The 26788-nt window shown below is 33.2% G+C and overlaps 3 protein-coding genes across 3 annotated transcripts; all 3 read right to left on the bottom strand.

Moving 5' to 3' along the window:
- Positions 1-3172: 3172 nt before the first annotated feature.
- On the bottom strand, positions 3173-9353 carry LOC130827176 (uncharacterized). Its single transcript, XM_057692828.1, has 5 exons — positions 9030-9353; positions 6839-7754; positions 5774-5869; positions 4223-4359; positions 3173-3701 (listed from the first exon to the last, which is right to left on the bottom strand). The coding sequence occupies exons 1-5, from the start codon at positions 9224-9226 to the stop codon at positions 3536-3538; spliced, it is 1512 nt and encodes a 503-aa protein (XP_057548811.1). The 5' UTR covers positions 9227-9353; the 3' UTR covers positions 3173-3535.
- A 3281-nt stretch (positions 9354-12634) lies between these two features.
- On the bottom strand, positions 12635-17814 carry LOC130827157 (sm-like protein LSM1B). The gene is made up of 5 exons (XM_057692804.1): positions 17661-17814; positions 14587-14655; positions 14381-14496; positions 14205-14267; positions 12635-13074 (listed from the first exon to the last, which is right to left on the bottom strand). The coding sequence occupies exons 1-5, from the start codon at positions 17719-17721 to the stop codon at positions 12997-12999; spliced, it is 387 nt and encodes a 128-aa protein (XP_057548787.1). The 5' UTR covers positions 17722-17814; the 3' UTR covers positions 12635-12996.
- Positions 17815-20688: 2874 nt separating this feature from the next.
- LOC130827206 (protein NEGATIVE GRAVITROPIC RESPONSE OF ROOTS) lies at positions 20689-26269 on the bottom strand. The gene is made up of 6 exons (XM_057692859.1): positions 25923-26269; positions 25738-25810; positions 22494-23044; positions 21986-22154; positions 21820-21878; positions 20689-21004 (listed from the first exon to the last, which is right to left on the bottom strand). The coding sequence occupies exons 1-5, from the start codon at positions 25926-25928 to the stop codon at positions 21859-21861; spliced, it is 819 nt and encodes a 272-aa protein (XP_057548842.1). The 5' UTR covers positions 25929-26269; the 3' UTR covers positions 20689-21004; positions 21820-21858.
- Between the last annotated feature and the right edge of the window lie 519 nt (positions 26270-26788).

The following is a 26788-nucleotide window of genomic DNA, read 5'->3' as shown; positions in this document are numbered from 1 at the left end:
AAAAAACACATGTAATAAATGCAAACAAAAGCACAATGAAAACATGATCAAACAAATACACAATGCAAAACATGATCAAGTTTTAGAGCATACCAGTGAACTGAAAATTACAATTAAGCAGTTGATCTGAAACAAATGAAGACCACTGTGTTGTATCCATAATAAATACACATATCCCATTGTATAAACCTTGCCTATTGCTAAGGCAAGATGACCGCCTTAGAGAGGAGAATGAGTGATTGTATTTAATATAACTAACAAAATTAGAATCAAAATTCAGATTTTGGCTATGATTGATTTAGTGCATTATATAAGCATCCTACATGCAAAAACACAATACAAAAAAGCACCCTACAAGGAATCCACGACATGTGTAACCCAAAGTGAAGATGACTAAGCAAAAGCACTAACCTACATGCAAAAACACAACTTAAAAAAAGCAACCTACATGCAATCCACCACGTGTGTGTAGCACCAAAGATGAAGTGCAAAGCACCCTACATGCAATCCACGACATGTGCATCCCCAAATGAAGATGACTAAGCAAAAATGTGTAATCCGCCACATGTGTGTAGCACCAAAGATGATGTGGAAGATGATTAAGTAAAAACACTATTCATTTCCAAAATGTGAATAGTGAAGAAGCCTTACACTCTTTTTTTATTTATAATGGACATTCGGATTCTCTCCATTACTTTTATCTATTACTCATGTTAGGATTTTGACGCCTATTTTAGAATAAAAAATAAAATGTCAAAATCCCCCTATTAAAGCTCCATCAAGCAATTATAGCCATTAGATTGAGTAATGGACCCTCCATTATATTTTTGGCCCGTTTGGTAGGTAGTAATAAACGGTGGTAATGAGAATGAAAAATTAGTGTAATTTCTGTTGAAAAATCTCTTGGTTGCCTTGATGGCCACGCTTGTTCAACTCCAATCATCTCATTTTCTTCATAAGATCCATTCAAATGCATTACCATTGGGAGAGGTGGTATTAGTTGGTAATGAAAATTTATTATGATACCCCAAATTGAGATTTGAAAAGAATTGATAGACTACCCATATCAACAAGTATATCTTTTTTTCATAGGAACCCATTTGCTAAGAACCCCACAGTTAAGCATGCTTGGTGGGGAAAAATCTTAGGATGGGTGTCCTCTTGGGTAGTTTTCCCGTGTGCGCACGAGTGAAGTCAAAGTGCGCTGAAAAGACTTGTGTTAGTTTGTGGGGCTAGGCTACAGTCTCCATGAGTAGTCACCAGTGGTCCGTTGGGCCGGGATGTTACAAATGGTATCAGAGCAACCCAGCGACTGTGGCTGAGTGTGTGTTCAGTGCACCTAGCGGGGGAAAAGATCCTGAAACTACTAGGGGTGAAAGTTTGGTTTTTGGTTTGGATTTGATACAAATCCAAATCAAATTGAATAAAATTCGATTTTCATATTTCCAGTCCAAATCCAAATCATAATATTTAAAATCTAAATTGCACCGAACCGAATTTTAAAATACCAATCCAAGTTGAACCGAATAAACCGAATTGCACCGATTTGTATATTTTGCACCGAAAATCAAAGTTACTTGTATTGTTTCAAACTGATTCTTTCTAAAGCTCCTAAATAGATATTAATAATTTTAGGGTTTTTTATTTGAACAAGTAAAAACCTTTAAACAAAAAATCTAAAAATAAGGGTAAAAATTCAAACAAATCAAATGGAAGATATAACATGCCTTTAACATTTTGATTTTTTTGGTTTTTTGGTTTTGTTGGACCCTAGACCGAGTCCAAACCGAACACCGAATTATAATTAAAATTCAGTGCAAACCAAATCAAATTTAAAATATAGTCAAACCAAATTACTTATTCGATTTGGTTTGGTTTGGTTTTTCACCAAATTACTTACAGCCCTAGAAACTACGGTCCAACGAGGACGTTGTATTCCTAAGTGGGGGTGGGTGTGATAACCCAAATTGAGATTTGAAAAGAATTGATAAACTACCCATATCAACAAGGTGCATCGTCTTTTCATAGGAGTCCATTTGCTAACAACTCCACAGTTAAGCGTGTTTTGTGGGGAACAATCTTAGAATGGGTGACCTCCTGGGAAGTTTTCCCGTGTGCGCATGAATGAGGTCAAAGTGCGCTGGAGAGACTTGTGTTGATTTGTAGAGCTAGTCAACAGTCTCCATGAGTAGTCACTGGTGGTCCTTTGGGCCGGGGTGTTATATTTGTAAAAATACTTTTTTGTGATCAAAGTTCATTATCATGGGAATGATATGGAACTTTTGATGAAAGTTTACACTATAAATTATTTCCATTACCATCATTTAGTAGCACTAACCAAACGGGCCGTTTAAGTAATGAAGATGATCTATTTGGCAATTTGATCAGACAAATGAGTTAAGTGGTTGCTTGCATTAATTATGTGTGGAAAAAATTTCGTTACCAATCGCTCTCTACACTTTCTCTATCATCTACACCAGTTTTTTACGTGAAAATTTTTGACATTAAAAATTTATCCCGTCAATGAGAAAATAAAAAAAAAACCTCACCACTTCTTAAATACTACTCCCTCCAATTCACTACTAATGTCTCACTTGCTTTTTGAACACTATTCATTTTTTACTCATAATTTGTATTTTATTATTAATCTATAAATTAAAACATAGTCAAGTAGACTCTCATTTAAATCATCTCAATGCAAAGATTATTTATATCAACTTTGCATAATTTTTAATTATACACAATTAAAGATATTAAGAATTAAATAAGTGCATTGGATAAAGTGTATAAAGCAAATGGGACATTAATAGTGAATTGGAGGGAGTAATATATGTAGAATCAAAAAAAATAAAAAATTTAAATTATATTAAACTGTAGCAAAATAAGTATATAGAGCATAAATTTTGTGACCATTAATATTTATATATTTTTTTCTATATTTTATATATGTGTAAATAAAAAAACTTATAAACTTCTTATTTGTTAGGCGAACATAGTTGTTTCTAACAACATGAGCAAAAGTAACGAGTTAAATTGAACTGAACTATACCATTTTTTTTTTTGAATAGCACATTGAATTATAACTAAATTAAAAAAACTTGGAGAACAGTCTATAGAATGTTTTACCAAACTGAGTACTACTGAGTGCCGAGTAATAAACAATAGTAAACAATAGAGAAACAGGTAAAAGTAACTTAAATAGAGAGAGCAGTAATAATAGACAATTAGACATGAATGACCAACAATTTTATATGCACCAAAAATACCAAAAGTGCTATAACTATCACTACAGATCGCTAATTTAATGCTCAGGTTGACATTCTAGTCAATTTTAAAGTGGAACCAATAACTACAATTATAACAGGATCAACCCAACAAGAAGACGTTTTTCTCCCATGCTCTTCATGACTTCGATGGCCTCTCTTGTGTAAGGAGTTTGTTAAACGAGCAGAAAAACAGCGGTTGACAGTAACTTCAAAAGGGGGCGATGATGGATTGTAACTATTCATAGTGAAAGCGGTACAGAGTTCAACATTTAAGCAGTTTTCTCTTCCTCTTGGTCAACATTAGATAGCTCATTGTTGTCTTGCAATGGATGTAGGTCAGAGGAGCTCCTTAAATCTTTTGAAGGGATTGGAGAGGGTTTAATGAGGGTTAGAGTATCGTCTCTATCAAAATCTTCATCTCCTGAGAAAGCATACCTGTTTGAAAATTTAACTTGTCGATAAGTGATGAACAATGGTTTTGTTTTATTTTTGCTTGGGTCTTAGGTAAGAGCATGAACTTCACCGAGATCCGAAAAGATTCAAGATTAGAGAAAGAACACAGTTGTCACTACAACTTGATGAACTCACGATATTTAAAATCGACAATTTGCTGCTTAATTGTACTCTAAATTTCATCTCAAGTACCTGGGCCGGGACCTCGACACCCCGACAGGAGACAACACTATGACTCATGACTCATGAGCCATGAAACTTCATTATGAACCAAAATCATTTAAATTTTTACACGAAGTTGAACACAAGTACCCGACACCGAGTGACATAGGTCACTCTTAAATGATATGGAACTTGAGTTCTACCTAGAAGTGAATTTCAGGGCATCAACATTTGTCAAAACATACTTGCTTATATATCAAAGGGCAAGGAGTAAAGCAATGAAGAACTGAAGGAGCCAAAAGAGACGGGAAGAAAAGAAGCAAGCATATGTAGAGTCTTACCTTGTTGAGTTTTGAGAAGGCGCCCATAGAATGCAGATCACAGACAGTAAAGAGAAGGAAAGAACCTGCCAGAACGCTGGAATAATCCAAGCATTCTGCCAATGCTCATTGTACGCGTCATTTGCCTTGTAATATAACTACATACAAAAGATAAAAAGGATAACTTGAATGTAATGAGCCCAAAAAAAAGAATAAACAGAAAAATAACAAGCTTGTTTGTTAATTATTTCATCTGGGTACGATCAGTTAAAAATAGGCAAGGTATCATATATGTCCATTAAATTCATCTGTTTGCTTCCTTTGACATCAGTTTGCGCGTTTGGTACATGGGACAGAGTAGCAAAAAGTTAGCTTCCTAGTTCTGCCAAAACTTAAAACCTCTAGTAATGTTATGTTCAATTAATCATACCATATTAAGTAGAGTAGTTTGATAGTAGTTTATGATGGGGTTAGTAAAAAATATAACACTGCATATGTAATCAACTCACGGAACGCACAGGGAGCAATGTGTGAAACACAATATCAGGGGAAACTCTACCCTTATTATTTCTTTTTCATAGTCTCTAAACAAACATTGAGGTCACATAGGGAAACAATTAAGCATTCATATTTGGAGAGAAAAAGGAGACGGTGTAGTGGATCACTTAACTAGAACAAGGTTGCAGCGGATCTAGCAATTTTGGGAAGTTGGCTTTAAAAAAATTTATTTAAAAAGGTCCATGGGTTTATACATATCAATTCTGAAAAAGTTTGTAAAAATGACAGTGTACAGTAATGGACCACCAACATAAAAAAACAAGAAATACCTAATCTTTGAAATAAGCACAGCTGTGTGTATCATATATTTGGCAAACTCAAAACTGTTGTATCCGTAAAAAAGAAACATAAAACTTTACCTATCAATTGAAAATGGAGATATAAGAAGTGCTATGAGAATGTTCTGAAGCTCGATACACAAAAAAAAATCTTGATTTTCTAAGTTGTACATAGACCATAGTTTGACTATGTAATTGGTGTTTGGTCGTTGGCTCCTGGTTATGATCGGTTTTCTGTTACAGCTTGCTGTTGGATGATATACTTTACCCCTTCCAAACAAGGGGAGGGAAAGAGGTCATACCATAGTGCGAAAATGCGGTAATGGTCACTGTTCACAACAGACACAATGATGTTGTAACGGAGACGATGTGGTTGCCACTTGCTATACCGCTGATATCAGCCTAAACCATGAAATATCGCTTGGAACGGCCTAAAATGCGATTTTTGTACGCCTTTAAAATGCGGGTAGTACCGGTTCGGTAAATTTAAAAACCTTTACAATACGACAGATATGGAATGATGGGGCCTTATTTTCGCACTATGGGTCATACTAATGTCTCAAGGATTCCAAGACATGCAACAATGCAAAACAAAACAGTAACAAACAACCTTGCATTTCAGGGAAGGACGTTTATTGAAATGTATGAAAGAATTATACTTCATGACTATTAGAATAAGGAAGATAAAGAAAAATTTTTGGCTGGTGGATTCATGAAAGTTGCAAGTACTCTGTACCTCATAGCATATCCAGCCCACTGACACAATAACAGCCACTACCAACGCATTAGTGAACTTCCGGTAGATATCCAATTTCGCCATCATCCGACGAGCCTGAAAGAAACAGAAAAAATAGACGTATCTTTTAGAGTATCTTCCATAAAAAAACTGAATAAGGAAAACAAGGTTGACTCTTATAAAGTCATACAACAAACTCCAATATGGTTTATATAAGTTACTGCAAGTCTTCATTTGGCAGAATATTAAGAAGACAAAAAACATGGTCCATGATAAATAGATGCTTCACTGAGCAATGCTCTCAACTGTTCAGTTAAAAGTATCAATGGTAAACATATACTTTCAAAGTTTCATTTATTGTGCGTCTCAAACTAAACATCCAAAGCAGAAACGTTTATCACTGAAAGAAACTCGTTCAGCTCCAAAAATTAGAAAGCTGAATCAGCAAAATGCAAGACCTATATATTTATCTGTCTAATCTGACAGCCATTTTAGGAATTGGGAAAGATTTTATGATTCCACTTCCATCTATTTTCACCTTCAAATCAAAAAAGTTGAAGGGAAGGGGAAGCTGAGTCTTCAACGTGCCTAGCTGGAATTGGATAATGCAGAGCAAAGACATATGGAGGCAGATTTAAGAAAGCATTCAGTTCATGATACGTGAAGTTATAATTGATGACAATGTGATTGGCATGCCCTTCTGGATTACTGTTGCTCATTAAAGGAAAAGATTTTATTATTTTAATTAAACTAAAGTCATTCTAATTTAAGAGATCGATAAGGCTTCAGGTATAATGAACAATTGGTACCAGTATATATGCTGCATAAATAAGATTAAAACAATCAGGTTTTTTCTTCCTTTAGGCAACAATGTTATCGAGTGAAAATGACCTCGGCTCAGGTCATGGACTATGTATCACCCATTCTATCAAAAATTAACACTACAGGCTGCCCTGAACTTTATTAGGAACATGTACCTGAAGTTTAAGAATTAATTACAAACTTTATTAGGAACAAGTATATGAAGTTTAAGAATGAACTACATACTTTATTGGGAACAAGTACCTGAAGTTTATTTAAAGTGGCAGACAATGAATTAAATATCCATAAAATGAAGAAAGCATCCAACAACGCCACAGGAAGAACCAAAAACAGTCTAGCTTTTCCTGAAAGATCACTGATGGTACCAACATTTTCCACCAACTCAAGGACCTCAGATGCAAGAAAGAAGGTTGCTCCAAGCATGATGACCTTAGATGTGATACCACCAAGTGTAGGTCTAACAACACCATAGCCCATCGAAACCGTAAGGATGATTAAACGTGAAACAGTACGCTTGATTGTGCCAAAGGTTACTGCCCATGCAGTAATACCAATTGGCCTCACTCCAGTTTTGTTGAATTCGACATAGTCAATATACCAAAAGGCCATCTCAAACATTCCCAATGTTATAACTAAAGTAATGCAGTTCTGCAAAGGAATGACTTCTTTCCAGAATCTTGCATATTGACTAAACCAAAAGATCCCAAGAACCACAAATGCAAGGGACATATACCCATAAAATTTCATGAGCGGGGCCATTCTACCTGGTAGATAACCAGTCGGATTTTTCCATATGGTTTTCCCCTCTACAACTACATCATTAAGATTTGGATCACAATGAATAAAATACAAATTGTACATCCCAGTTTTTGTGATCGGAATAGATCTAGATGAGAATGTTGCTTCTAATTCATCAACCTCAAATGGAACACCAAAAACTTGCGGCCAGTCAGGATTTTTAGTAGACTGCCGGTGAATAATTTCTCCTTGCTTGCAGACGCCGAGTTTTGCAAGGTCAGTAGTGCAGCACACAGCTCTTTGGCCTCCATATGCTGAACCACCAATTGTCTCTCTGTCATCTACCTCAAAAAGTATGGCATGCACCCTTGAGCTAAAGTTAGAAGACAACTTGGGCCTCCGAAGGGTAATCTTCTCAAACCTGAATCCAGAAAACCATTTATAGTTAAAAACCTATCCAATATCCACTGAATAATGGATATAAGAAAAACTATGTTTTACTTGGACAATCAACAAAAAGTGCAACCCCTACCATCAACAAAGACGCAACGGAAACCTAAAATATATAACAAGCAGGAGTACATCAATAAAACCATTACAAATTTGTTCCAGAGACCGAAAAAGCATATATTAGGTCATTCAAATACTATGACAACATCACATGGGCCCAATGCCAAGTGGCTCACATCCAAGTGGGGTAGGCGAGGGCAATTCAAATACTTAGAAATCCTTCAAATTCTACTACTGTTTTAAGTTAATTAATTGAGAACAAAACATGAATAGGAGCAGACAGCAGACGATGGGGTTGTTTTCTTCAATTGAACTGAACTGAAATACTTATTAGTGTTGAATAGTACTGAAACGAAGTGAAAAATGTGAGAGAATAAGTACTTAAGCACACTGAAATCATATAAAAATTCAGAATTAAGTACTTAGTAATAAAATGAACAAAACTTTTTGATGCTGAACAACAGAGAATGAAGTGGCAATCTCAGAGAATATGTAATTAAACCTTACAAGTACTAAACTCAATTCAAGTACTTATACTCCAATAGAACATGCCCTACGCAATCTCTTCCTATAGGATAACATTTAACTAGCAGAAATCTTTAGAGTTTTTCTTGTTCGTTGTGATATTGTATGTTGTTACTCCTCAGCATTTTGCACCAAAATCATTTCTGGTTCACTCAAAAGACTTCCAACCAAATAAAACTCATATCTAATGAATAAGTCCTGAATTTGCCGCCACATATCACACAATGCTTAACATGAAACTTATTTTACAGTAAGAAAAACTTAAAACGTCAAACTTCAAACTTCAATCATGTAGTCTATCTTAGGGTTTATGATCAAAAGTTACATCTCAACAACCAATCCTACATCAAAATAAACAATCTCCTCTATTTCACATCAATCAAATAATTAATTAATCAATCAATAACGATTTGTCTACTAAATGCATCCAAACACGATACAAAAACAGAAACAAATTAAATCAGGAAAAAACTTCGGACTCCAAAATCCAACAAAATTTAAGATTTGAACTAAACATTTACCAATCCAGATCTCACTCTTTTCACAGGTAAATATGACATCAATTTAAAAAATTCAACCAAATTTACCCCAAAAGCCGATAAATTCAACATAAATTCGCGGACAAATTTAACCAAAAAGAAGCGAAGTTAAAAATAATCACCGAATGATTGAATCTCCTGGAAAATCAGCAGAAGGAGCGTAGATTCCTTCACTGCCGCCATGAACAACAAAGGAATTTCCTTTGGTGACGAATTTCTGGTTTTGGTAATGGTGCACCGACGCATCAATGGCGAAAATGGAGGAGAGAAATAGCAGCATTACAATTGATGAAGATGGAATGAAGCTAGCAGTCTCCATTTTCGAGGAAAAGAGAAGATGAAAGTAGAAAGTTCTAATGGATCTACTGATAAGCAGAACAACAATGGAGCCGACTCCTACACTACTATAGTACTAGTACTCGTGTTAAATGTTCACTGTCTAAGGCACTAAGCTTTTCAATCATATATATTTTTTTCTTTATTCTTGAGACCATCTTACCGTGAAAAGTTGAACTCTCATGTACATGAAATTGTAAATTTATAGTAAGATAATCTCAATAAAAAATTAATGTATTTTTTACAATAATATGAAGGAAGTATTAATTTTTAATTATATTAATTTATCCTTATTGTTAATGCTCTTTCGGTCCTCAAATGTTAGAATATTTTATTTTAAGGTTAGAGAAGTTTGACTACGATTTTTCCAATAATGTGAGATCTTGTTAGATTCCTATAAATGTATACTTTATTATTAATTATTTTTTATATTTTTTTATAATGCGTAATTAAAAATATTAAAGCTTAAAAAATAGTTTGAAAATTATATAAAAAGTAAACGAAATAAAAAACCAGATAAAGTACTCCAAACTACACTAATTATGAAGTAGTACTTACTAAATGTGCCTTTCATTTTGCCCATTTTACTATATTTAGTTTGTCTCATTGATTTTACGACAATCCTATTTGAGACTTTAATTTATAAGTTCTGTTATATGTAGATTACTTTACCATTTTAACCCATCATATCCAATCTTTTAAGCACTTACATTGGGGGGCATAATGAAACGAAAAGAGTAATATTATAATATGGCTAAAAATATGGTTTTAAGGAAACAATGGAGTAACAGTCATAATAAATAATGATTCAAGTCTCAAGAGGTCAATGAATGATTCTCTTTATTATTTTTTTCCCAAGTAATTAGGCAAAATGCATGTATAAAACTTATGATAGCTCAGTGGAGATTCTACTGCCCAATGCAAGTAAAGAAATTACTAGTGCCTCAAGTGAAAATCAATATTCTCTCAGCGTCACATTAGAATTAAATTAAAGAAAAAATTGAGAGTCTTTTCAGAAAAAAGTGGATATTGATTATAAATAAAGAAAGAAGAAATTGTTTGGATGAAATTAAAAGAAAGTTAAAATCTATGGATGAGATTAAAAAATGGTAAGTTAAAATTAAAAATGATGCAAAATAAGTAAAACGTACATAAATAGCAGTTGATGCAAATTGAGTGAGACAGAGAAAGTAAAAATAAAACAAAAAGTACTAAAAATCAAGTATTTGTATATTTTATGAAAATGTAAGACAAATGTATAAACGACATGAAAAGATATGTTTAATGTGTGGATGAGAATTAAAGAAATACATAGATTATGGCAAAAAAAAAAAGCCAAATTTAATGAGTCAAACTAAAAAGAAAATTTAGATTAATTCTTTTAAACAATGGGGTGAAATTGCATGTATTCTAGTATTATTTTGACATTATTTTTTCGGATGTGCGTTTAATTGGTAAATTAAATTGCAAGTATAAAGATAAATAAATAATTCAATTTTTAATTTAAGGATATTATTTTTGAAAAAATTTATTTTTTTGATTTCAATCTCTCCGCCAAAAATAACAAATAACAATAGGTCTTTTGAGAGACCGCTTCTTTTAGAGACGATTCCCAAAGCCCAACCCAATTCATTAAAACACCTATTACGCGCTTGTGTTTCATAAAACACCTACTATATTTTTTAGTAGGTATTTTGTATGCTGAAGTAGACATATAAAACAGCTACAACACATAAAATAAACTCTTACACCAAATGACCTAAAAACCTACAGCACATAACATAAATAAATACAATAAATAACCTAAACAACTACAATACATAACAAAAATATCTACAGCACATAACAAAAAATCTAAAGCAAATAACATAAACACCTACAACACATAACCTAAACCCTTACAGCAAATAACATAAACACTTACAGCACATAACACTTACTTGACAACTTCAATATGTTTAAAATACCTACTTGACATACTATGAACCCCTGCTTGATATATCCTAAATTCCTATTTATATTATGTTTGGATAACAAATTAAGAGAGAAAAGAAAAGGGAAGGGGAAGGAAAGAAAGGGGAGGGGAAGAGAGGGAAAAAACTATATTGTTTTTATAGGAAGAAAAGGAAGGGTAAAGAACGAAATTTTATTTTCCTTCTAAATTTTTCCTCTTATGAAAAGATGTGAATGATACCCTTGAAATTCATTTCCTTCAAATCTTCTTTTTGCTACCTTAATAAGGGGATTTTCTATCCCTCCAAATCCTTTTATTTTTTCCTTTTTATTTCCCTCTATTCAAACAAAGCCATAAAGTATCCTAAAATCCTATCGAGTAAGTGTACAATTATATCATATTTTTCGATTTTTTGCATTTTTGAAAATCTGATAGGACGGCCCAAAAAAAAAGATCTCTTACAATAATTCGGGCAAAAATAATTTAATTTTTCATCATTATCAAATTAATAAATTTTCAACTCACTATCCGATACGGAAGTTTAACATTAACAAATTGTGAGAGGTGTAAACCAAGTACTTAGATTGATTTTTTTATTTTTTATTATTTATTTATTTATTTTATTTTATTTTTATGATCTTGCTAAATCTTGACTTTCGCCTAACCGAAAAGATTAATTATTGTCATCCTGGAACTGGGTGCAGTCAGAATTTTGCATAATAAAATCATGAATTTATCACAATTACGGTGCACTTGTCTTGTTCCATTTTGGTGATGTCATTATGAATATATCCACCTTTCAAATGTTTATTTGATAATGCAGTAATTTTAAGAAAAAAAATAAATAAATCATATTAGAGAAGTGAGTAAGATGAATATAAAGAAAAATGTAGTAATTTAATGAAAATTATTTAAATAGTTGAAGTGAAATTTCATATGTAACTTTTAGTCTTTGATTTTTCCGCATGGTAGATAAACGTTTTTCTTTATTCACGTGGTAACCCTAAGTTTTGTAACTTTTTCAATTGATACGCAAAATGTCAGGATTTTTATAAAATTTAGATTATTATTAATAATCATGAAGAGTGACGACTTTTTTTTTTCTAAAAACAGACATCACAAATTCACAATCATCCTTATATACATATTTTTCAAAAATTTAAAAGCTTGAGGTCAAAATGCTGATTAAAAAAAAAGGTTTGTTTACCATGTAGAAAAGTCGAAAATTGGATTCCCATGTTGAATTTTCAATAATTAAATTACATAACACAAAAAATTAGATGAGACGGTCTCATTATGAGTCCGTCAATTTAGGCCGATCCAGCTATTTTGAGCAAATCGCGAAACCAAAAGGCGAGCTAACTAGTGAATTGTGTTACACAACTCCTTCCTTGATGTTGTTCATAGGCTGAATCCCATGCATTGAAACCATTAAAGAGAAGTAACAAATTTCAGGCACTCATTCATGATCATTATACATTTATATCAAAGAAATTGACAAAATAAAGAAAATCAAGGAGTTAAAATGCCCATCTTATCCGCATAGTCTTATACATAATCTTACATATATTATCTGCAATTTCGCATTTGCGTACTAACTAGCATCATTGAAAGTAAGCATTGAAAGCTTCAAGCCAAACACGAGGAAAAGGCTACAATACTATTTCTTAATAATGCTCGATAATACTCACATACATTGCAAAATCTTGGTCTTCGGAAAATCCACAATCGTTAGCAGATGATGCAGCGTGGTGTTGACAAGGAAAAAACTCTTCGAACACCAGCAGCGTGTAAATGATTTAGTCCATGTCGAGGAATTCCATCCTCTTTCGTATCAGTCCTTTAAGATCGGAGGCTTCCCTCTCGGCTTTCTGTGCCTGCATAAGAAAAGGTTATAAATATAGAACTATTGGGCAGATTCTTCGACATGAAGAATGTTAAGTTTGGCCTTTGTGATGAATTGAAATGCCGCAAGCATTAAAACTAATCCAAGCACATACGAATCTGATGAAAGGAACTGATTGAACTAGGGTCTAGTGCAAAAACAAGGGTCCATCACGGTATCGTGATCATATCGTAAAGGTTCTTGAGTTCATTGCGGCTGAAATATAGGTCGTATTGGCTGTGAAATCATCCGCATTGACCGCGGAATTCATTTTGCGCCTGTTACCAAAACGGTGACTGAATCCGTATATTTGGACTGTGGAAATTAAGACTAAAACGGCAATACTGAGAAAATGTAGAAATTTTCTGTAAAACCCTTGACATGTCTTAATCATACTTCCTAGTTAATTACAAAAGAGACACTTGTGTAAAATTTTTCTTGAGCCGAGGGACTCTTTGACCGCATTCTCCTTTATGGGTATGAGTTGTCGTTTTTCTTCCTCCCCAGACCCTGATCATAATTTTCCTATGAGCGAGATACATTGGATATGATGATGATAATGATGACACTCGTGTCAGATTCATTTGTTAGGGTCAAGAGTGTGACAGGTGCTATGCAAAAGAATTACTCCCATTGTCTCTTCCAAGTGATAACAAAGCTACTACCCAAGATTTGTATACTTCGGTTTTTCTTTTCGTAGAAGACCCAGATTTTGCAACCCATAAAATTATTTAGACCATGTAGAAATCAAATGCACCGAAGTGACAAGATGGTCTAAAAATTGAAATAGCAATGCCAATCAGCCAAAAACAGTTATTTCGAACATGTGGAAAAAAAAGTGATGGGTAACCAGACCGTATATGAGATACTATGAAACTATCACGAAAGTCCAGTGTCAAATGATTCGCTAATCGACCTTGCGAATCGTGAATCGAAAAAAGCGAATTATGGTCGGTTTAGGCTATTTTTGAACCATTTTGTGCGCGCGAATCCAAAAGGCGAACTAACTAGCGAATTATGTTTCGCTGCACGAAACAAATGCACATATTCTTGATAGCACATAAACAAGAGCTTCTTGGGAAAGAAGATAAAGCGTTAAGGTACTTCAACAACAGAACACACCTTTCTTATTTCAGAGACTGATACACGTGACATATGGGGGGGAAGATCCTCTTTTTCTGAATCCTATCCATTCACGAAACATAAATCATTATTCATTACTTGACAAAAAAAAAAAAAGCATCGGGAACAATTAAGAAAAATCAGAAGGCATAAGAATGTCTAAATGCACATCATACCAGTTCACCAATCAGGACCACGTTCTCCCCACGGATTACATATAAACCCAAGGGGATGTCACAATAAAGGTCGCCGACGATGACTCTTTCACATGATCCTTCTAGAACAGCATTTGCTGAAAACAAATTGTAATCCTTCTTCAGCTAAACATCATAAATGAACCTTAAAATTATTCGGCAAAAAGGGAAATCAGGCAAAAAGGTACCGAATTGATCAAATGAACAAAGTGTCCCCAAGAGTTTCCTTCCATCACGCAATAAAACAAGAATTTTTCCTATATAAAATGTAAGAGAAGTTATAATAATCAAAATACACATGAAGTTGCTTAGCCAACATCTTTAAAAGTCATATTATTAGCTAGAATTTACTGCTCGTTTAGTAATCGGTACTAAATGGTGGGAATGGGAATGACATGATACATATCATGAAAATTTGCAATATAAATCATTCCCATTACCACCAATTAGTACAGTAAACCAAACGGACCGTTAACACCTACCTTTTCCCTCCCTATGTTACCAAATCCATGCAAGGAAATAGAAAATAGACAATGTGTGTATATGAACCTTAATGCAGGGTACAAAGTGAAGCAGAATCAATTCAATTATAATAAAAAGAGCGTTGTGTCCAGAAAAAATTGAACTGAGGCTGGATAGAATCGAGTGTATTACTTTCTTGCGTTATTCCCTTTATAAAACTAGAATATTATAAAATCATTGATATGTATGAACTATGAACTACCACGCAAGTATTTTTACATATGCATACATGATTCATGAATGGTCTGTAAATCAACTGGCAGGCAAACTAGTATTCCAAATTTGATCCAGAATTGTATACATCTAAGTCCACTGAGACAAATTGATTTAATTTCTCCATTTTCCATCTAGACACAAGTCACAACTGGAGTAAAAGACCCTCATTCTCGGAAGCTATCAACTTGCAAAACCATACGAACATAACATGGGATAGCTATGGATTGAGGCTATCCTAGAAATGTCGTCTCACTAAATGTTTAACTTTCAATTTCATTTGCAACATATTTGTAACTCGTAAGATATTTTAGTCATCCAAACAAAACATAACAATGGTAATAAGAGCAGATTTATCAGTTAGAATCAACAATTACAATATCAGACGTATCTAACTGAGTTCCAGGAGTTCTGTAATTCAATTAATATTTTGGTTTAAATTTCACACCAAGGCGTTTGAGCATTTAATACAAGACCTTCGCGCTGATGAAGATTTCCATCAACGTAACGGGTACAGGTTGTCTGGACACAGAATTAGATAGGAAGAGAAGGGAAGGGGAGGTAAGTTAAGGGGAGGGTAAGGACTAGTAAATCTCTTATTTGGTTAAGATAATAGATGAGGTGAAAGAAAAAGAGGCAAATGTGCACATTTTCAAGCTATGGAGTATTTTACTTTAGCCCCCACTAGTAACTATATGCTGATGTGGATAAACTGTTGTGTTCTAAGAAAATCATCAAAAAAAGGCTAACAACTTCATCACCAAATTGGAACCATGTGATCTTTGATTTTAATTTCCTTCAAATCTCTCCCATCTTGGGAAGATTTATGTTTTAAAAGAAGAAAGAAATCTCCCCTTGCTTTCCCCTCCCCTTCCATGATTTACTATCCAGATAAGGAAAAATGCATTCATTCCTTTTTTACCCAACAAATCCCTTCATCCAAAAAAGGCGTGAGATCAAAAGGCCTAAAATTAGTGGAAAAGAATTATTTCACTGTTTCACAAAATCCACCCTTGTGTGGGATACTAGGTTGCTGACTCTGACACTGACTTTGACAAAATCCATCCTAGGTGAGAACCCTTTAATGACATTAGGGCAATAATATGTTGTGTTGTTATCACTTCACAAATCTCTCAAAGTGTCTTCATAAATTGATCATCCAATATGACCAATTGACCATACCTAGGAATTTATAAATCTAATACAGACTATTGCACATTGTTTGGATATCAAAATAAGAGAGAAAGGGAGGGAAAAGGAAGGAAGGGAATGGAAGCAAAAAAAGAAAACCTTTTCTTTCTATATATATATCCAAGTTTTGTTGCGACTTGTATCTTCAAGAAAGAAGGGAATACCTCTACAATCAGCTATCAAAATAAGAAAACCCCCACACCCTTTCCCCTTCTTCTCTTCCTTTTCCTCTGAATCATCTTACCCAAAATGGGTAGGGCTAGGGGCACAAACTATTTGTGACCATTTTTGAATCTATTCGGTCAAAGTTCTTGGTTTGTGTATAAATGAACCAAGTTTGTGCTCAAAAAGATAGTTTCTTTAAACTTGAGCTCAACTCAAACTATGTATTGTTTAGATGGAAAGTTTGTTAACTCGTTAATTAAAAAATATAATCCATTAACCAAAGAGAAATATTACAATACAGACTTTAGTACTATTTATTAATACCTTTACTTACAAGACCCAAATTGTCATTTCATTGACAAAAGACGAGAATTTTTTGAGTATTCAGAACTCCATTACTATAACATGCTTAATCTAATCAAATTGAGTTTGGATCAAACTAAAACTACTTTTATCAAGCAAAGCTTGATTACATTAATCGAACCATACCTGAACCATGTACAGTTCATCCAGTAACTCGGCTTAAATTGGTTTGTCGACCCCAAATTAGGGCTAAATTGATAATTAAGTTTCATAAGCATAATAATATGGCAACAAAAAACTGGAAAACAGAACGAATTCACTTCACTTTTCAAATCTCGCGTAATAAATTTCGGATTTCCACCTTTAATTCTTTTGATTTCCAAACAAATCTCCAACTCAAATCAAACTCAACAATGATGAACCTTACAGTCAGAATATAATTACCCAATAACAGTTAAATCAACATTAAATTTAGCTAAAAACATGCCTAAAAATTGAAAAAAAAAATCACTTTTTTTTGACGAATCTCGAGTCATAATCTCTTTTATCTTCTACTTCCCAAAAAAGCTCCATCTCAAATTAAAATTAAAACATCACAAGAGAAGATTTTTCCACGAACAACATAAAAGGGAAAAATTACCAAGTCAGTATAAACTCAAATCAAACCCCTTAAACAATCAGACAATCATCGAAATTCAAAATACCCATTAACCCAATTTGGCAGACAGTGAATTGCATAGATTTGAATTGAAAAAACATGAATTTAAACCTAAAAACATTGAAAAGATAATGATGATAATTGGGAAATTCACAACTAAAAGGATAGATCTTTTGCAGCAAAAGAGTAAGGGAGATGGAGAAAACATACTATCAAGATAGCTGGCGAGAGAAGTTGAAAGGTAGAGATCTTCAGGGCCGCTCCACGACATTTGGAATTTTGGGGTTTTACTTGATTGAATGATATTAATCGGCCAAAAATTTCACCTTTCTTCTTTGATGGTGAATATAATTAGCATTGGTATTTTTTTTTTTTAGGAATGTGTATATTTTTTGAGTGCGTATATTTTTTGAATTTTTGTCAAAAAGTAATGTTTCAATTGTAAAGTAACTAGGTCTATCAAAAACTTATTTGACCATCTAACTTATCCCCGATCTACACAAATTTTTAATTGAAACAATCTTATGGTAACTTTATTAGGATGGCCTAATACATAATTGTAGTCTTTAAATGAATATTTATAATTTTAAAGTGATAAATTATAGTTTTAAAGTAATAACTTTTTATAGTTTTAAAATAATTAGTTATAAATTTAAAGTGACTAATTATAACATTAAAGTGATCACTTATATTTTTGAATTGAATACTTTTTATAGTCTTATACAGAACACTTAGAACCTTTAAGCGATCCTTACAATGTTAAAAGCCATTAATTACATAAATGAGTTGATTATATGGGTATGTTTTTTAGTGAGATGGTCTGATACAAGACTTATTGATTAATCTAACATGAAATTAGCGAGTTTGGGTTGAAATTTTCGACCCAATTAAGTAATTCAATTGATATATCCGATTAATGTCCTCAAAAAAAGAAATTTGAAGAAAAACGTGTTTTAAATGTGGTGCTCCAGCTAGGGGTGTTTATAACCAGATACCCGACATTTCGGATAACCAAAAAGCCGTGTATCCAATTAATCGGATAGTTATGCGTGCGACCCATATTCCGATCCAAATTATTCGGATACTCATTTATCGGGTACCCGGATAATTCAGGTCGTGGCACGGGTACCCAATTCTAATTTCTAATACATCAAAACCTTATAATTTGGACTTATACTTAATAAATTATAAAATCAACTCTCAAATAAATTATCTTATTCTTCAATATCTTGACTACAAGCGTTATAACATAATTTATTTAAGAAACAAATAAAAAACAGTAGGATTAATAAAAAATTTGGAAACTGACATAATAACTTACCAAAATTATTCAAATAAAACAGTAGGATTAATGCTTAATCAACTAAATTATTAAAACTACATACACACAAACTTTTTTATGATTGAAGCAACATTTATCGACAAAATATGTCAGCTATTTAATTTCCAGAAAGATTAGTTGGTAACAAAAGACATAAAAAAAAAAACAATGGAAGTATAGTTTGTTTACAAGAGCAGTAATATAATTATTTTAAATATATATTTATACTTAAGTGAAATCTTTATTATATGAAAATATTTTTACGATTGAAACTACCCATATAGGATTGGATTGTTGGATTATAAGATCGTAAAATCGTGTTATGATCCTACCACCTAAATTCTTTAGCTAAATAGGATCGCACGATTCTACCACATTAAGATTCTACCTACGATCTGGATCGGTCACTTATTTTTAGATCGTGAATCGTAGAATCGCATATCAGAATTGAGATTCTAATAACTATGGGTAGGATCATACGATCCTACCATTATGAAGATTCTACTAAAGATCTGAATCGCTCGTCTGTTTTTATAGGTTGTAGAGTCGTACAATTGTAGAATAGAATTGGGATTATGATAACGATGGTCTTATACTCCTTGTCTAGCCTTTTTGACTTTTGGCATAGAGACTAAGAAATTAAAATAAAGAAAGAACTAGAAATATAAGAAACAATATAAAGAATAAAAGTGATAAGATCATATACAAAATAAAGATGGGGCAAATTCATTATGACTAAAATGAAAATTGTGACAAATTAAATGAGACAGAGGAGTATAAAGTGTTAGTCTGTAACAAATCGTCACATAATCTCACCATGACCCACTCGTGTGGACATGGGACACCCGTGGGCTCGGGCCCACAAACCCACAAGTTAAGAGCGTTGACTTGCACATACACTTGGTAAGGTTCATTAATTTTCAAAACCATATGGTTGTAGGAAGATTAGCTCACCCAATATAAATGCAAGTTAATAACCCACTATTTTATCGATATGAGATCTTGTCTCATGTGAAGTATTTCCAACATAGAGTATTTAAGCTAGTAGAGTGTTTTAGAGAAGATACCAAAATCATGAATCAAATATCATCTACAAGAAGATACCAAAATCATGAATCAAATATCATCTACAAGATGCTCTTTGTCTGCTTTCTATCCTATTATTTTAAGAAAGCAAATTGCTAAGGTTATATGTGACTTTTGTTCATCAAGTAATCAAAACATAATTAAGAGTCTTAATCATATAGTTAGTGTTAAGTTAGTAGAGGATACTAGTATCGTTGTCTGGTTGGATGATTGGAAATCAAGTGAATACACTAGTATATTGTAATAAGTGTTAATGGGTGCTTGGATGAAGCAAAACTTGAGCACCAGACATCAATTCAGACCAAGGACAAGGTGTAAGAGCAATGGAGATCAAAGGGGACCATGGGTGTACGTGGAAGAAGCAAGAACAGGCCAGCTAAGGTTGGCCTGCAAACTTCTCGAGCGAACGGCTCGGTCGAGCCACGGTTAAGCCAACCCCCTGCTTCTTTCTGCTTCAGATTGCTGTCATGGCTTTTAAAGCCTTAGCTGCTGCCCGTTACTTACCCTCTTTTCTTTTATGTATACTCACTTGCATCCTTAGTTATTTGTGCAGTAAAGTCTCATTGTAATAGAGCAACCTTCTTGCTTAGTTTCTCCTAGATTAGCTCTTCTTTTTCTATATATAACCTTCATTATAAATTCTCTTAAGTTGTAACACTTTTCTTTCTATTTTGTCTTCTAATCGTACACACAATTTAAATAATCACACCAATCTTTAATACTATTCGTGTGAAATGTTAATATTGCAATTTCAAAGATATCGAGGGAGTATTTGTCAAGCAATCATTAGATGAAATTTACGCAAGCATCAATACACAAAAGAGTGGAAAAAGAGGTTTCCATTTGGAAAGGGAAAAAAACAGTTCAAATGCCTTGGCTAGACATTTTAAACTACAAAATGATACATAACAATTAACATGAGTTGATCTGAACATCACCAGATACAACCATGAAAAAAACCGGGCAAGTTTCCTCGTTTCACTAGAGAAAGTCGCTGCTCGTTTAATGTAATTTCGGGTTCTTTTTGAAAGCAACAATAATTTCTTCTTATTTTGAATTTGTCCTTTCAGGTATATGAACTCATTCGTCCGCGAATCCAACTTATTGAACCAAAACATGCATGTGCTTTACTATATATACTTTAAATCTGCCATGGAAAAATAGAGCAGCATATATTATATTAGAACTCATTGATTAAAAAAAATATGTCCTTTATTTCTTTTTGCTTGCAATGCTTTTAAGAATACACATGACAATGCACATTTTCAACTGCTAATATCTATTAGTGGTTCTGGGTCCATTTAAGGTGTCTGACCTCTTAGAGCCCCCGGAAAACAGGGACTTCATATATTAACAAACTCCTCATAATTTACCAGTTAAATATAGCTCAACTGGTAGCATGCTATTAATGTAAATTTTGATCCTTATTTTACCTTTTAGTCCATTTCATAATAAATACTACTTTTTGATTACTTTTGCAGTTATATTTGACATTTGAGTATTTTGTCATTTTTTATGATTTTTATGCATATGACATTAGAATTTTAGCTATTTTTCTGTTTGTTTATTATTTTGATGATCTAGTTATTTGGTTCGGTACTTTAAAATTATAGCATTTTAAATGGTTAACAAAGGGTCTTAATTTTCTAAACATAAAAAGTAAATAAAGCCTCTATACTCTTTGTTCCGCTCTTGATAATATCACTAGTTGTACAGTAAAATGACAACAATTTTCTAAAAAAAAAAAGGAAAGTAAAATTATAACAAAATTTGTTGAAACTATATAATAAGACGAATCTGACTGTATTTTTTTGGTAAAGCTAATTTAATTATAAAGGATAAAGCAACACTTATATATAGTGCAAAAGTCAAAGTGTTATAAGTATTAAAAAACGGAGGAAAGTATAAGTACAGATCTACTAAATACACTAATAGGATGAACCAGTAACAAGATTCCCATACCTTGGTAATAAAACTATCTGTATAGGAGTTGATAAGCTATCAAATCTCTAGAACAATATCTGCAACAAGTAAGAACTTGAATTGATCAATGGCGTACTAACCACAAAATAGTGACAAACAATTAGCAATATTTATTACCAAATAAGGAAAATCATGAAATACTTACATTCAGAATCTGTCTTGTCCCATTTACATGCCTCACTTGACCTTGGTTTGTCCTTTTCGTTGTCATTTTTCTTTTCTGCATTGAGTTTATCTTCAAGATACCTCTTCATCGATGTCGTGCGAGAAGAGGTTTTCTGGTATATCTTCTTATGAAGAATGGTTCGCAATAGCTGCGCATAGGAAATTCAGAAAACAGGAAGTCAATGTCTATGAACCAACTATTAAACACAACGAAACTATGTCGTTTGGTTTCTTATAAAATTCCCTTAGAACTACTTATTTGCATACTTGTTTGGTTGACAATTTTTTGGCAAGAAGAAATAGGAATTTTCTTTACCAAGGACGGTGTAGGAATAGCAAATTTTAGTGTTCAGAAAAACAAGAAAAAAATATTTCCCAAGAATTTGACAAAGGAAATATCATTGGTATGTCAACCAAACGACTTCTAACACCATGGAGCAGCAGATATTAAACAATTAGAATGAAAGTCCAAAGAACTGAGAAAGTACCTTCTCCATTCTGGACTCCTGCAAGGTATCCCTCAAACTAGGAGCAGATGAGAACCCATTAGCACAAACAAACATCTTTTTAAGAAGGAAAGAGACAGACTTTTTCCCAATCGCATTTTTTATCTTTTCTGCTCGGACTTCTTTACATTTACCGATGATAACACTAATGGTGCGTTCAATATCATCTTCCTTGCAATCTGGATCCATGCAAGTAACATTTGAAATCCTCCGGCTGACTTCCAAGCTGGAAGGGCAGTTGAGAAATCTGTCGAGGGGAAGATCAGTGTTTTCCTCTTGTTTAGCTGGTTTTCGTTTCAAGAGTTTTGTCAATTCCTTTTGTAAATGTCCAAACTCTTCTGGAGTGAATTCGGACAAGTCTGGGGATGAAGCAGAGCTTGGATTCTGATCTTGATCTTGTTCATCGGTGACAGTGTGAATCTCAGAACTAACAGCTTTGTCTCTGAGTTCTTTGTTACCAAATGTCCCGATTGTAAGTAGTCCATGAGGCCAGTCCTTGAATTCTTCTCTTTGGGAAGGTTGCTTTTGAAGATCTGATCAACAGATTACAAGGAAATAGAGAAAAGGAATCAATACCCAGTTTAACACTAAACCACATAAACTAAGGAAATGCAGCAAATTAAAATCGCAAAAGGAACAAATTCCAGATCATTTTATTAGTAGCAGGTTAGCCGTTAGCCCAAATCTTCCTGGCATATAAAACTAGTTAAAAAAGGATAGTTCAACAATATCACAGATAAAGTTTAGCTTTTAGTGATATTTAATGGCTCAAATTCATGAACTCTAACAGCATGCAAAATAAGGTCCTTGTAATGTACAAAAGTCCACCATTTAAAAAGAAGAGACAAATGTAGACAACGTAATTTACAGAATGATTCATGTTAAAAATATTTCTATTTTACTTTATCAAAAAAATATATTTCGATTCTGCAGCAGAAATAATGTGCATTATGTTGTAGGGGCACTTTCCATGTGAAATATTGGCTTGCAGTGTAAGAATATAATACATACAAAAACACGCTTTATAATTGTAAGGAGCAACAATGAAAGGTAAATGTGATCTTAACTAGATCATTGGCTTAGTTAATAAGCAAAACTATTCGTACAATGGTCTTGAAGGGCCTAATTTCCCAGTAAAATACAATTGTAGGTTGCAGCTTCCAACATCAAAAATATGCTTAGGACCAATAATCTCTAAACATAAAAAACACAAATCCAGTAACCATGTAGACAAAAGCTCCCTACACAACCAAACAAGAATGTCATTTGTCTGTCACCAGACAAGAAATTCCAGTTTTCAAGTCAGGGCATGACCTTGGAACTCAAGAAACTGTTGAAATTTCCACCATATATTAGAAGATTAAATAAAACAGAGTACGTTGCCTAATAAAGTAAAAAATCTTGTAAGCTAGAGAGCTACAGATTTTACAAATTTAATCAGAAAAAACCTCTTTGTTAAGTGTTATTACTAACAAGGGTAATGTTGCATACATTTAACCTCTCAAATTCCAGCCTAAGAGTATGATTGGATTGAAGACAAATATTTAAAGGGAGAAATAAAGTCAAACTAATAAAATAAAAGCAAATAGAGATGCATTTAAAGTAGTTGAGAGAATAGTGAAAAAGATAAAATAAGCATGAAATAAAAATAATGAAGGAAAAAGAAGATGATTTTCCTATTATGGAGCTAATACATTCCCCCATCCTCCCTAGGGTAAACATTTACCCCACAAAATTAGGAGCTCTCTTTATTTTTCATTACTTTGCAATTATTCTCCCATTTCTACAAAAATCAAATTTCACTAATTTTTCATTTTTCAACTTTGTTTCTTACTTCGACTTTTTTTACCCTCTTAAATATTTACATCCAATCCAAACATGCCCTAAGTGGGAGCCATTTAATGGGATTACGGAAATGTAATATATAACATCTCATGTTGATTTATTTTGGTCCATGTAATAGATCTCATACATCTGACTTAAGGCTTTGACATAATTGTTGTGTGCTGTTGTATATGAAGCACGGAACTCAAATGACTTGATTAACAAAAAAAAATACAGCCACACAGGTATAACCTTTCATTTGACATTTTGTATTTTGATTTGGGAGTCTTTATTCCCTCTCACATTATCTATTTTTGGGTATTTTATTAGTTCTATCAGACTTCCCCTCTCACATATTTTCTCAATATATAAAAATCAAATCAGCTTTTGAGATAAGGGTAGTCGTGTTGGTACTATAACTTATCAAAATTAAGAATGGGAGCTTGGATCTGTATCCCTTATTTCGATAGAGCCAAAAGTTATAGTTCTTTGGTATCGGATAACAATGGATAAAAGTAAAATGATTTATTAAATTTTGAGCACCATTTAATTATGTAAAGTTGCACAACATGTTTGATACCAATGGTCAATCGGAATCAACCATACCTTTTTTTGTTAATTTTGTCATTAAATAGGAGTATGATTGCGTACATCTGACGCTTTTAAAGCCCACCTTAGATTGGGAGCCTAATAGAATATTGTTGAAGTTGTTAAAAGTTTGGATCTAAAAGGATTCAAATATCTTATCTGTTAGATAAATGTTTTTGAGCTCATGAGACCATATTCTTTGAAAATCCAGATGGTTAAACACAATGAGCAGATTTGATCTGAATCAAACCAAAAACTGCGTATTCCTAGAAGATCGCACATTTAAATATGTATCAGGCTAGCTAAATAAAGCATCAGAAACAAGGGTGGTGACAAATGCAATATTATATCCAGCATCAGGAAATAACATGCTGCTGCCAATGGTAGAACTGCATATATAAACAACATGTGGTTTGAATACTTTCTTCTTCCCCTGATCTAAATCTTTTTTTTTTCTTTCTTTTTTTATAGATGTTCGACGACCGGAGCACAACACCATAAAGATACAACAGATCTATTGACCTCTAAGCTCTGTATCTCATCAAATGTGCAAGAACGAAAGACCTTACATCATGTTGCGACCACAGAAGGGCTATACAATCACTAAAACATAAACAAAAACAGAGAACAAATGAGGATCAAGGTTCAGAGCAACAAACCATGAGCCATGAAATCCTACTACTACAAGTGTATTTCTCAAGAAAGATGCATGAAATACATGACATGCATGCACGTATTTTAGAAAGAACCTACGTAGTTGCACATGCACTGCCATTTAGTAATCAATAAATGAAGGCAGTAAAGAAAAGCTTACGTTTAGAAGCAACTGAATTCGACTTCTCGTTCCCTAGTCTTCCATTAAACTTGTTTTGCATCCAGTTGAAGAACTGCAATTTTCAAAAACCAAACAGCGCTCTTATTTAACAAACAAATAATAGCATCAATAATCACTAAAACTTTTACCGCCACTAGATCATGCATCTGTTTCTCTTCCCTCACCTTCATTGTCACCAATATATTGTGTGATGAAGCTCTTCAAAGCCAAACAAAATCCCTAATAACGTGGATAAGAAAGGGAGAGCGCGTAATGAAGAGAGTTCCTAAAAGCCAATTAGCTTTGAGCAGTAACAAAAAAATGCAAATGGGCAATTTAATTTTGAAACTAATTACTGCTTAGGATCTCTCTATTGGCTGGAGCAAGTCCCTAAGCAGGGGGTGAGGGTTCTTATCTCAACTAGCTTTCTCACAATCGTTTTGAGTTTTCTCCTCTCCCTCTCCCTTTCACATGGATCTCAACCTTTTCCTCTATATTCTCTTAACCTTGTTTTCAACTATTATACTCCCATACCTCAACAACTAGCAAGCATATCTATGCTAGAAACATTCTTCAATAATATATTTTAATAGCAAAGTATATATTTTAATATTGCTCTGTGTGATTGGGTATTTGTGGCATGCATGCTTCCCTAGCAATACCAACATAGCCTTCGTGTCTATATGATGGTCCTTAGATTAATATAATGCTCTAATCCCCAAAAAAACCTTGCTTTTAGCAAAAAATGTTCAAATGCAATCCCCACAAAATTTACCATTTAAAGATAAAAATCATGCATGCCATCAGTGATTAAGCTTATGGTGAGAGGGATTTTCACTAGAGAAAATTTCAATTGTGATTGTAGAACTGTTTGTAACTTTTCAGTACTTGGTTTCAGAATTGCAGAATATGTAAAATGTTAACTAATACTTCGCTATTCAACCATTACCTTTTCCATATCGAAAATAAACTGTCCAAAAAATACTTTTCATATTCTAATTACAATGGAACAGATCAATAATCTACAGAAAATAGCAATTAATGAAATTAG

The sequence above is a fragment of the Amaranthus tricolor genome, chromosome 11, assembly GCF_026212465.1.
Source record: "Amaranthus tricolor cultivar Red isolate AtriRed21 chromosome 11, ASM2621246v1, whole genome shotgun sequence".
In the NCBI taxonomy this organism is placed as follows: Eukaryota; Viridiplantae; Streptophyta; class Magnoliopsida; order Caryophyllales; family Amaranthaceae; genus Amaranthus; species Amaranthus tricolor.
Note: the sequence above shows the minus strand (reverse complement) of the source record. Positions and strands in the feature narration are given on the sequence as shown.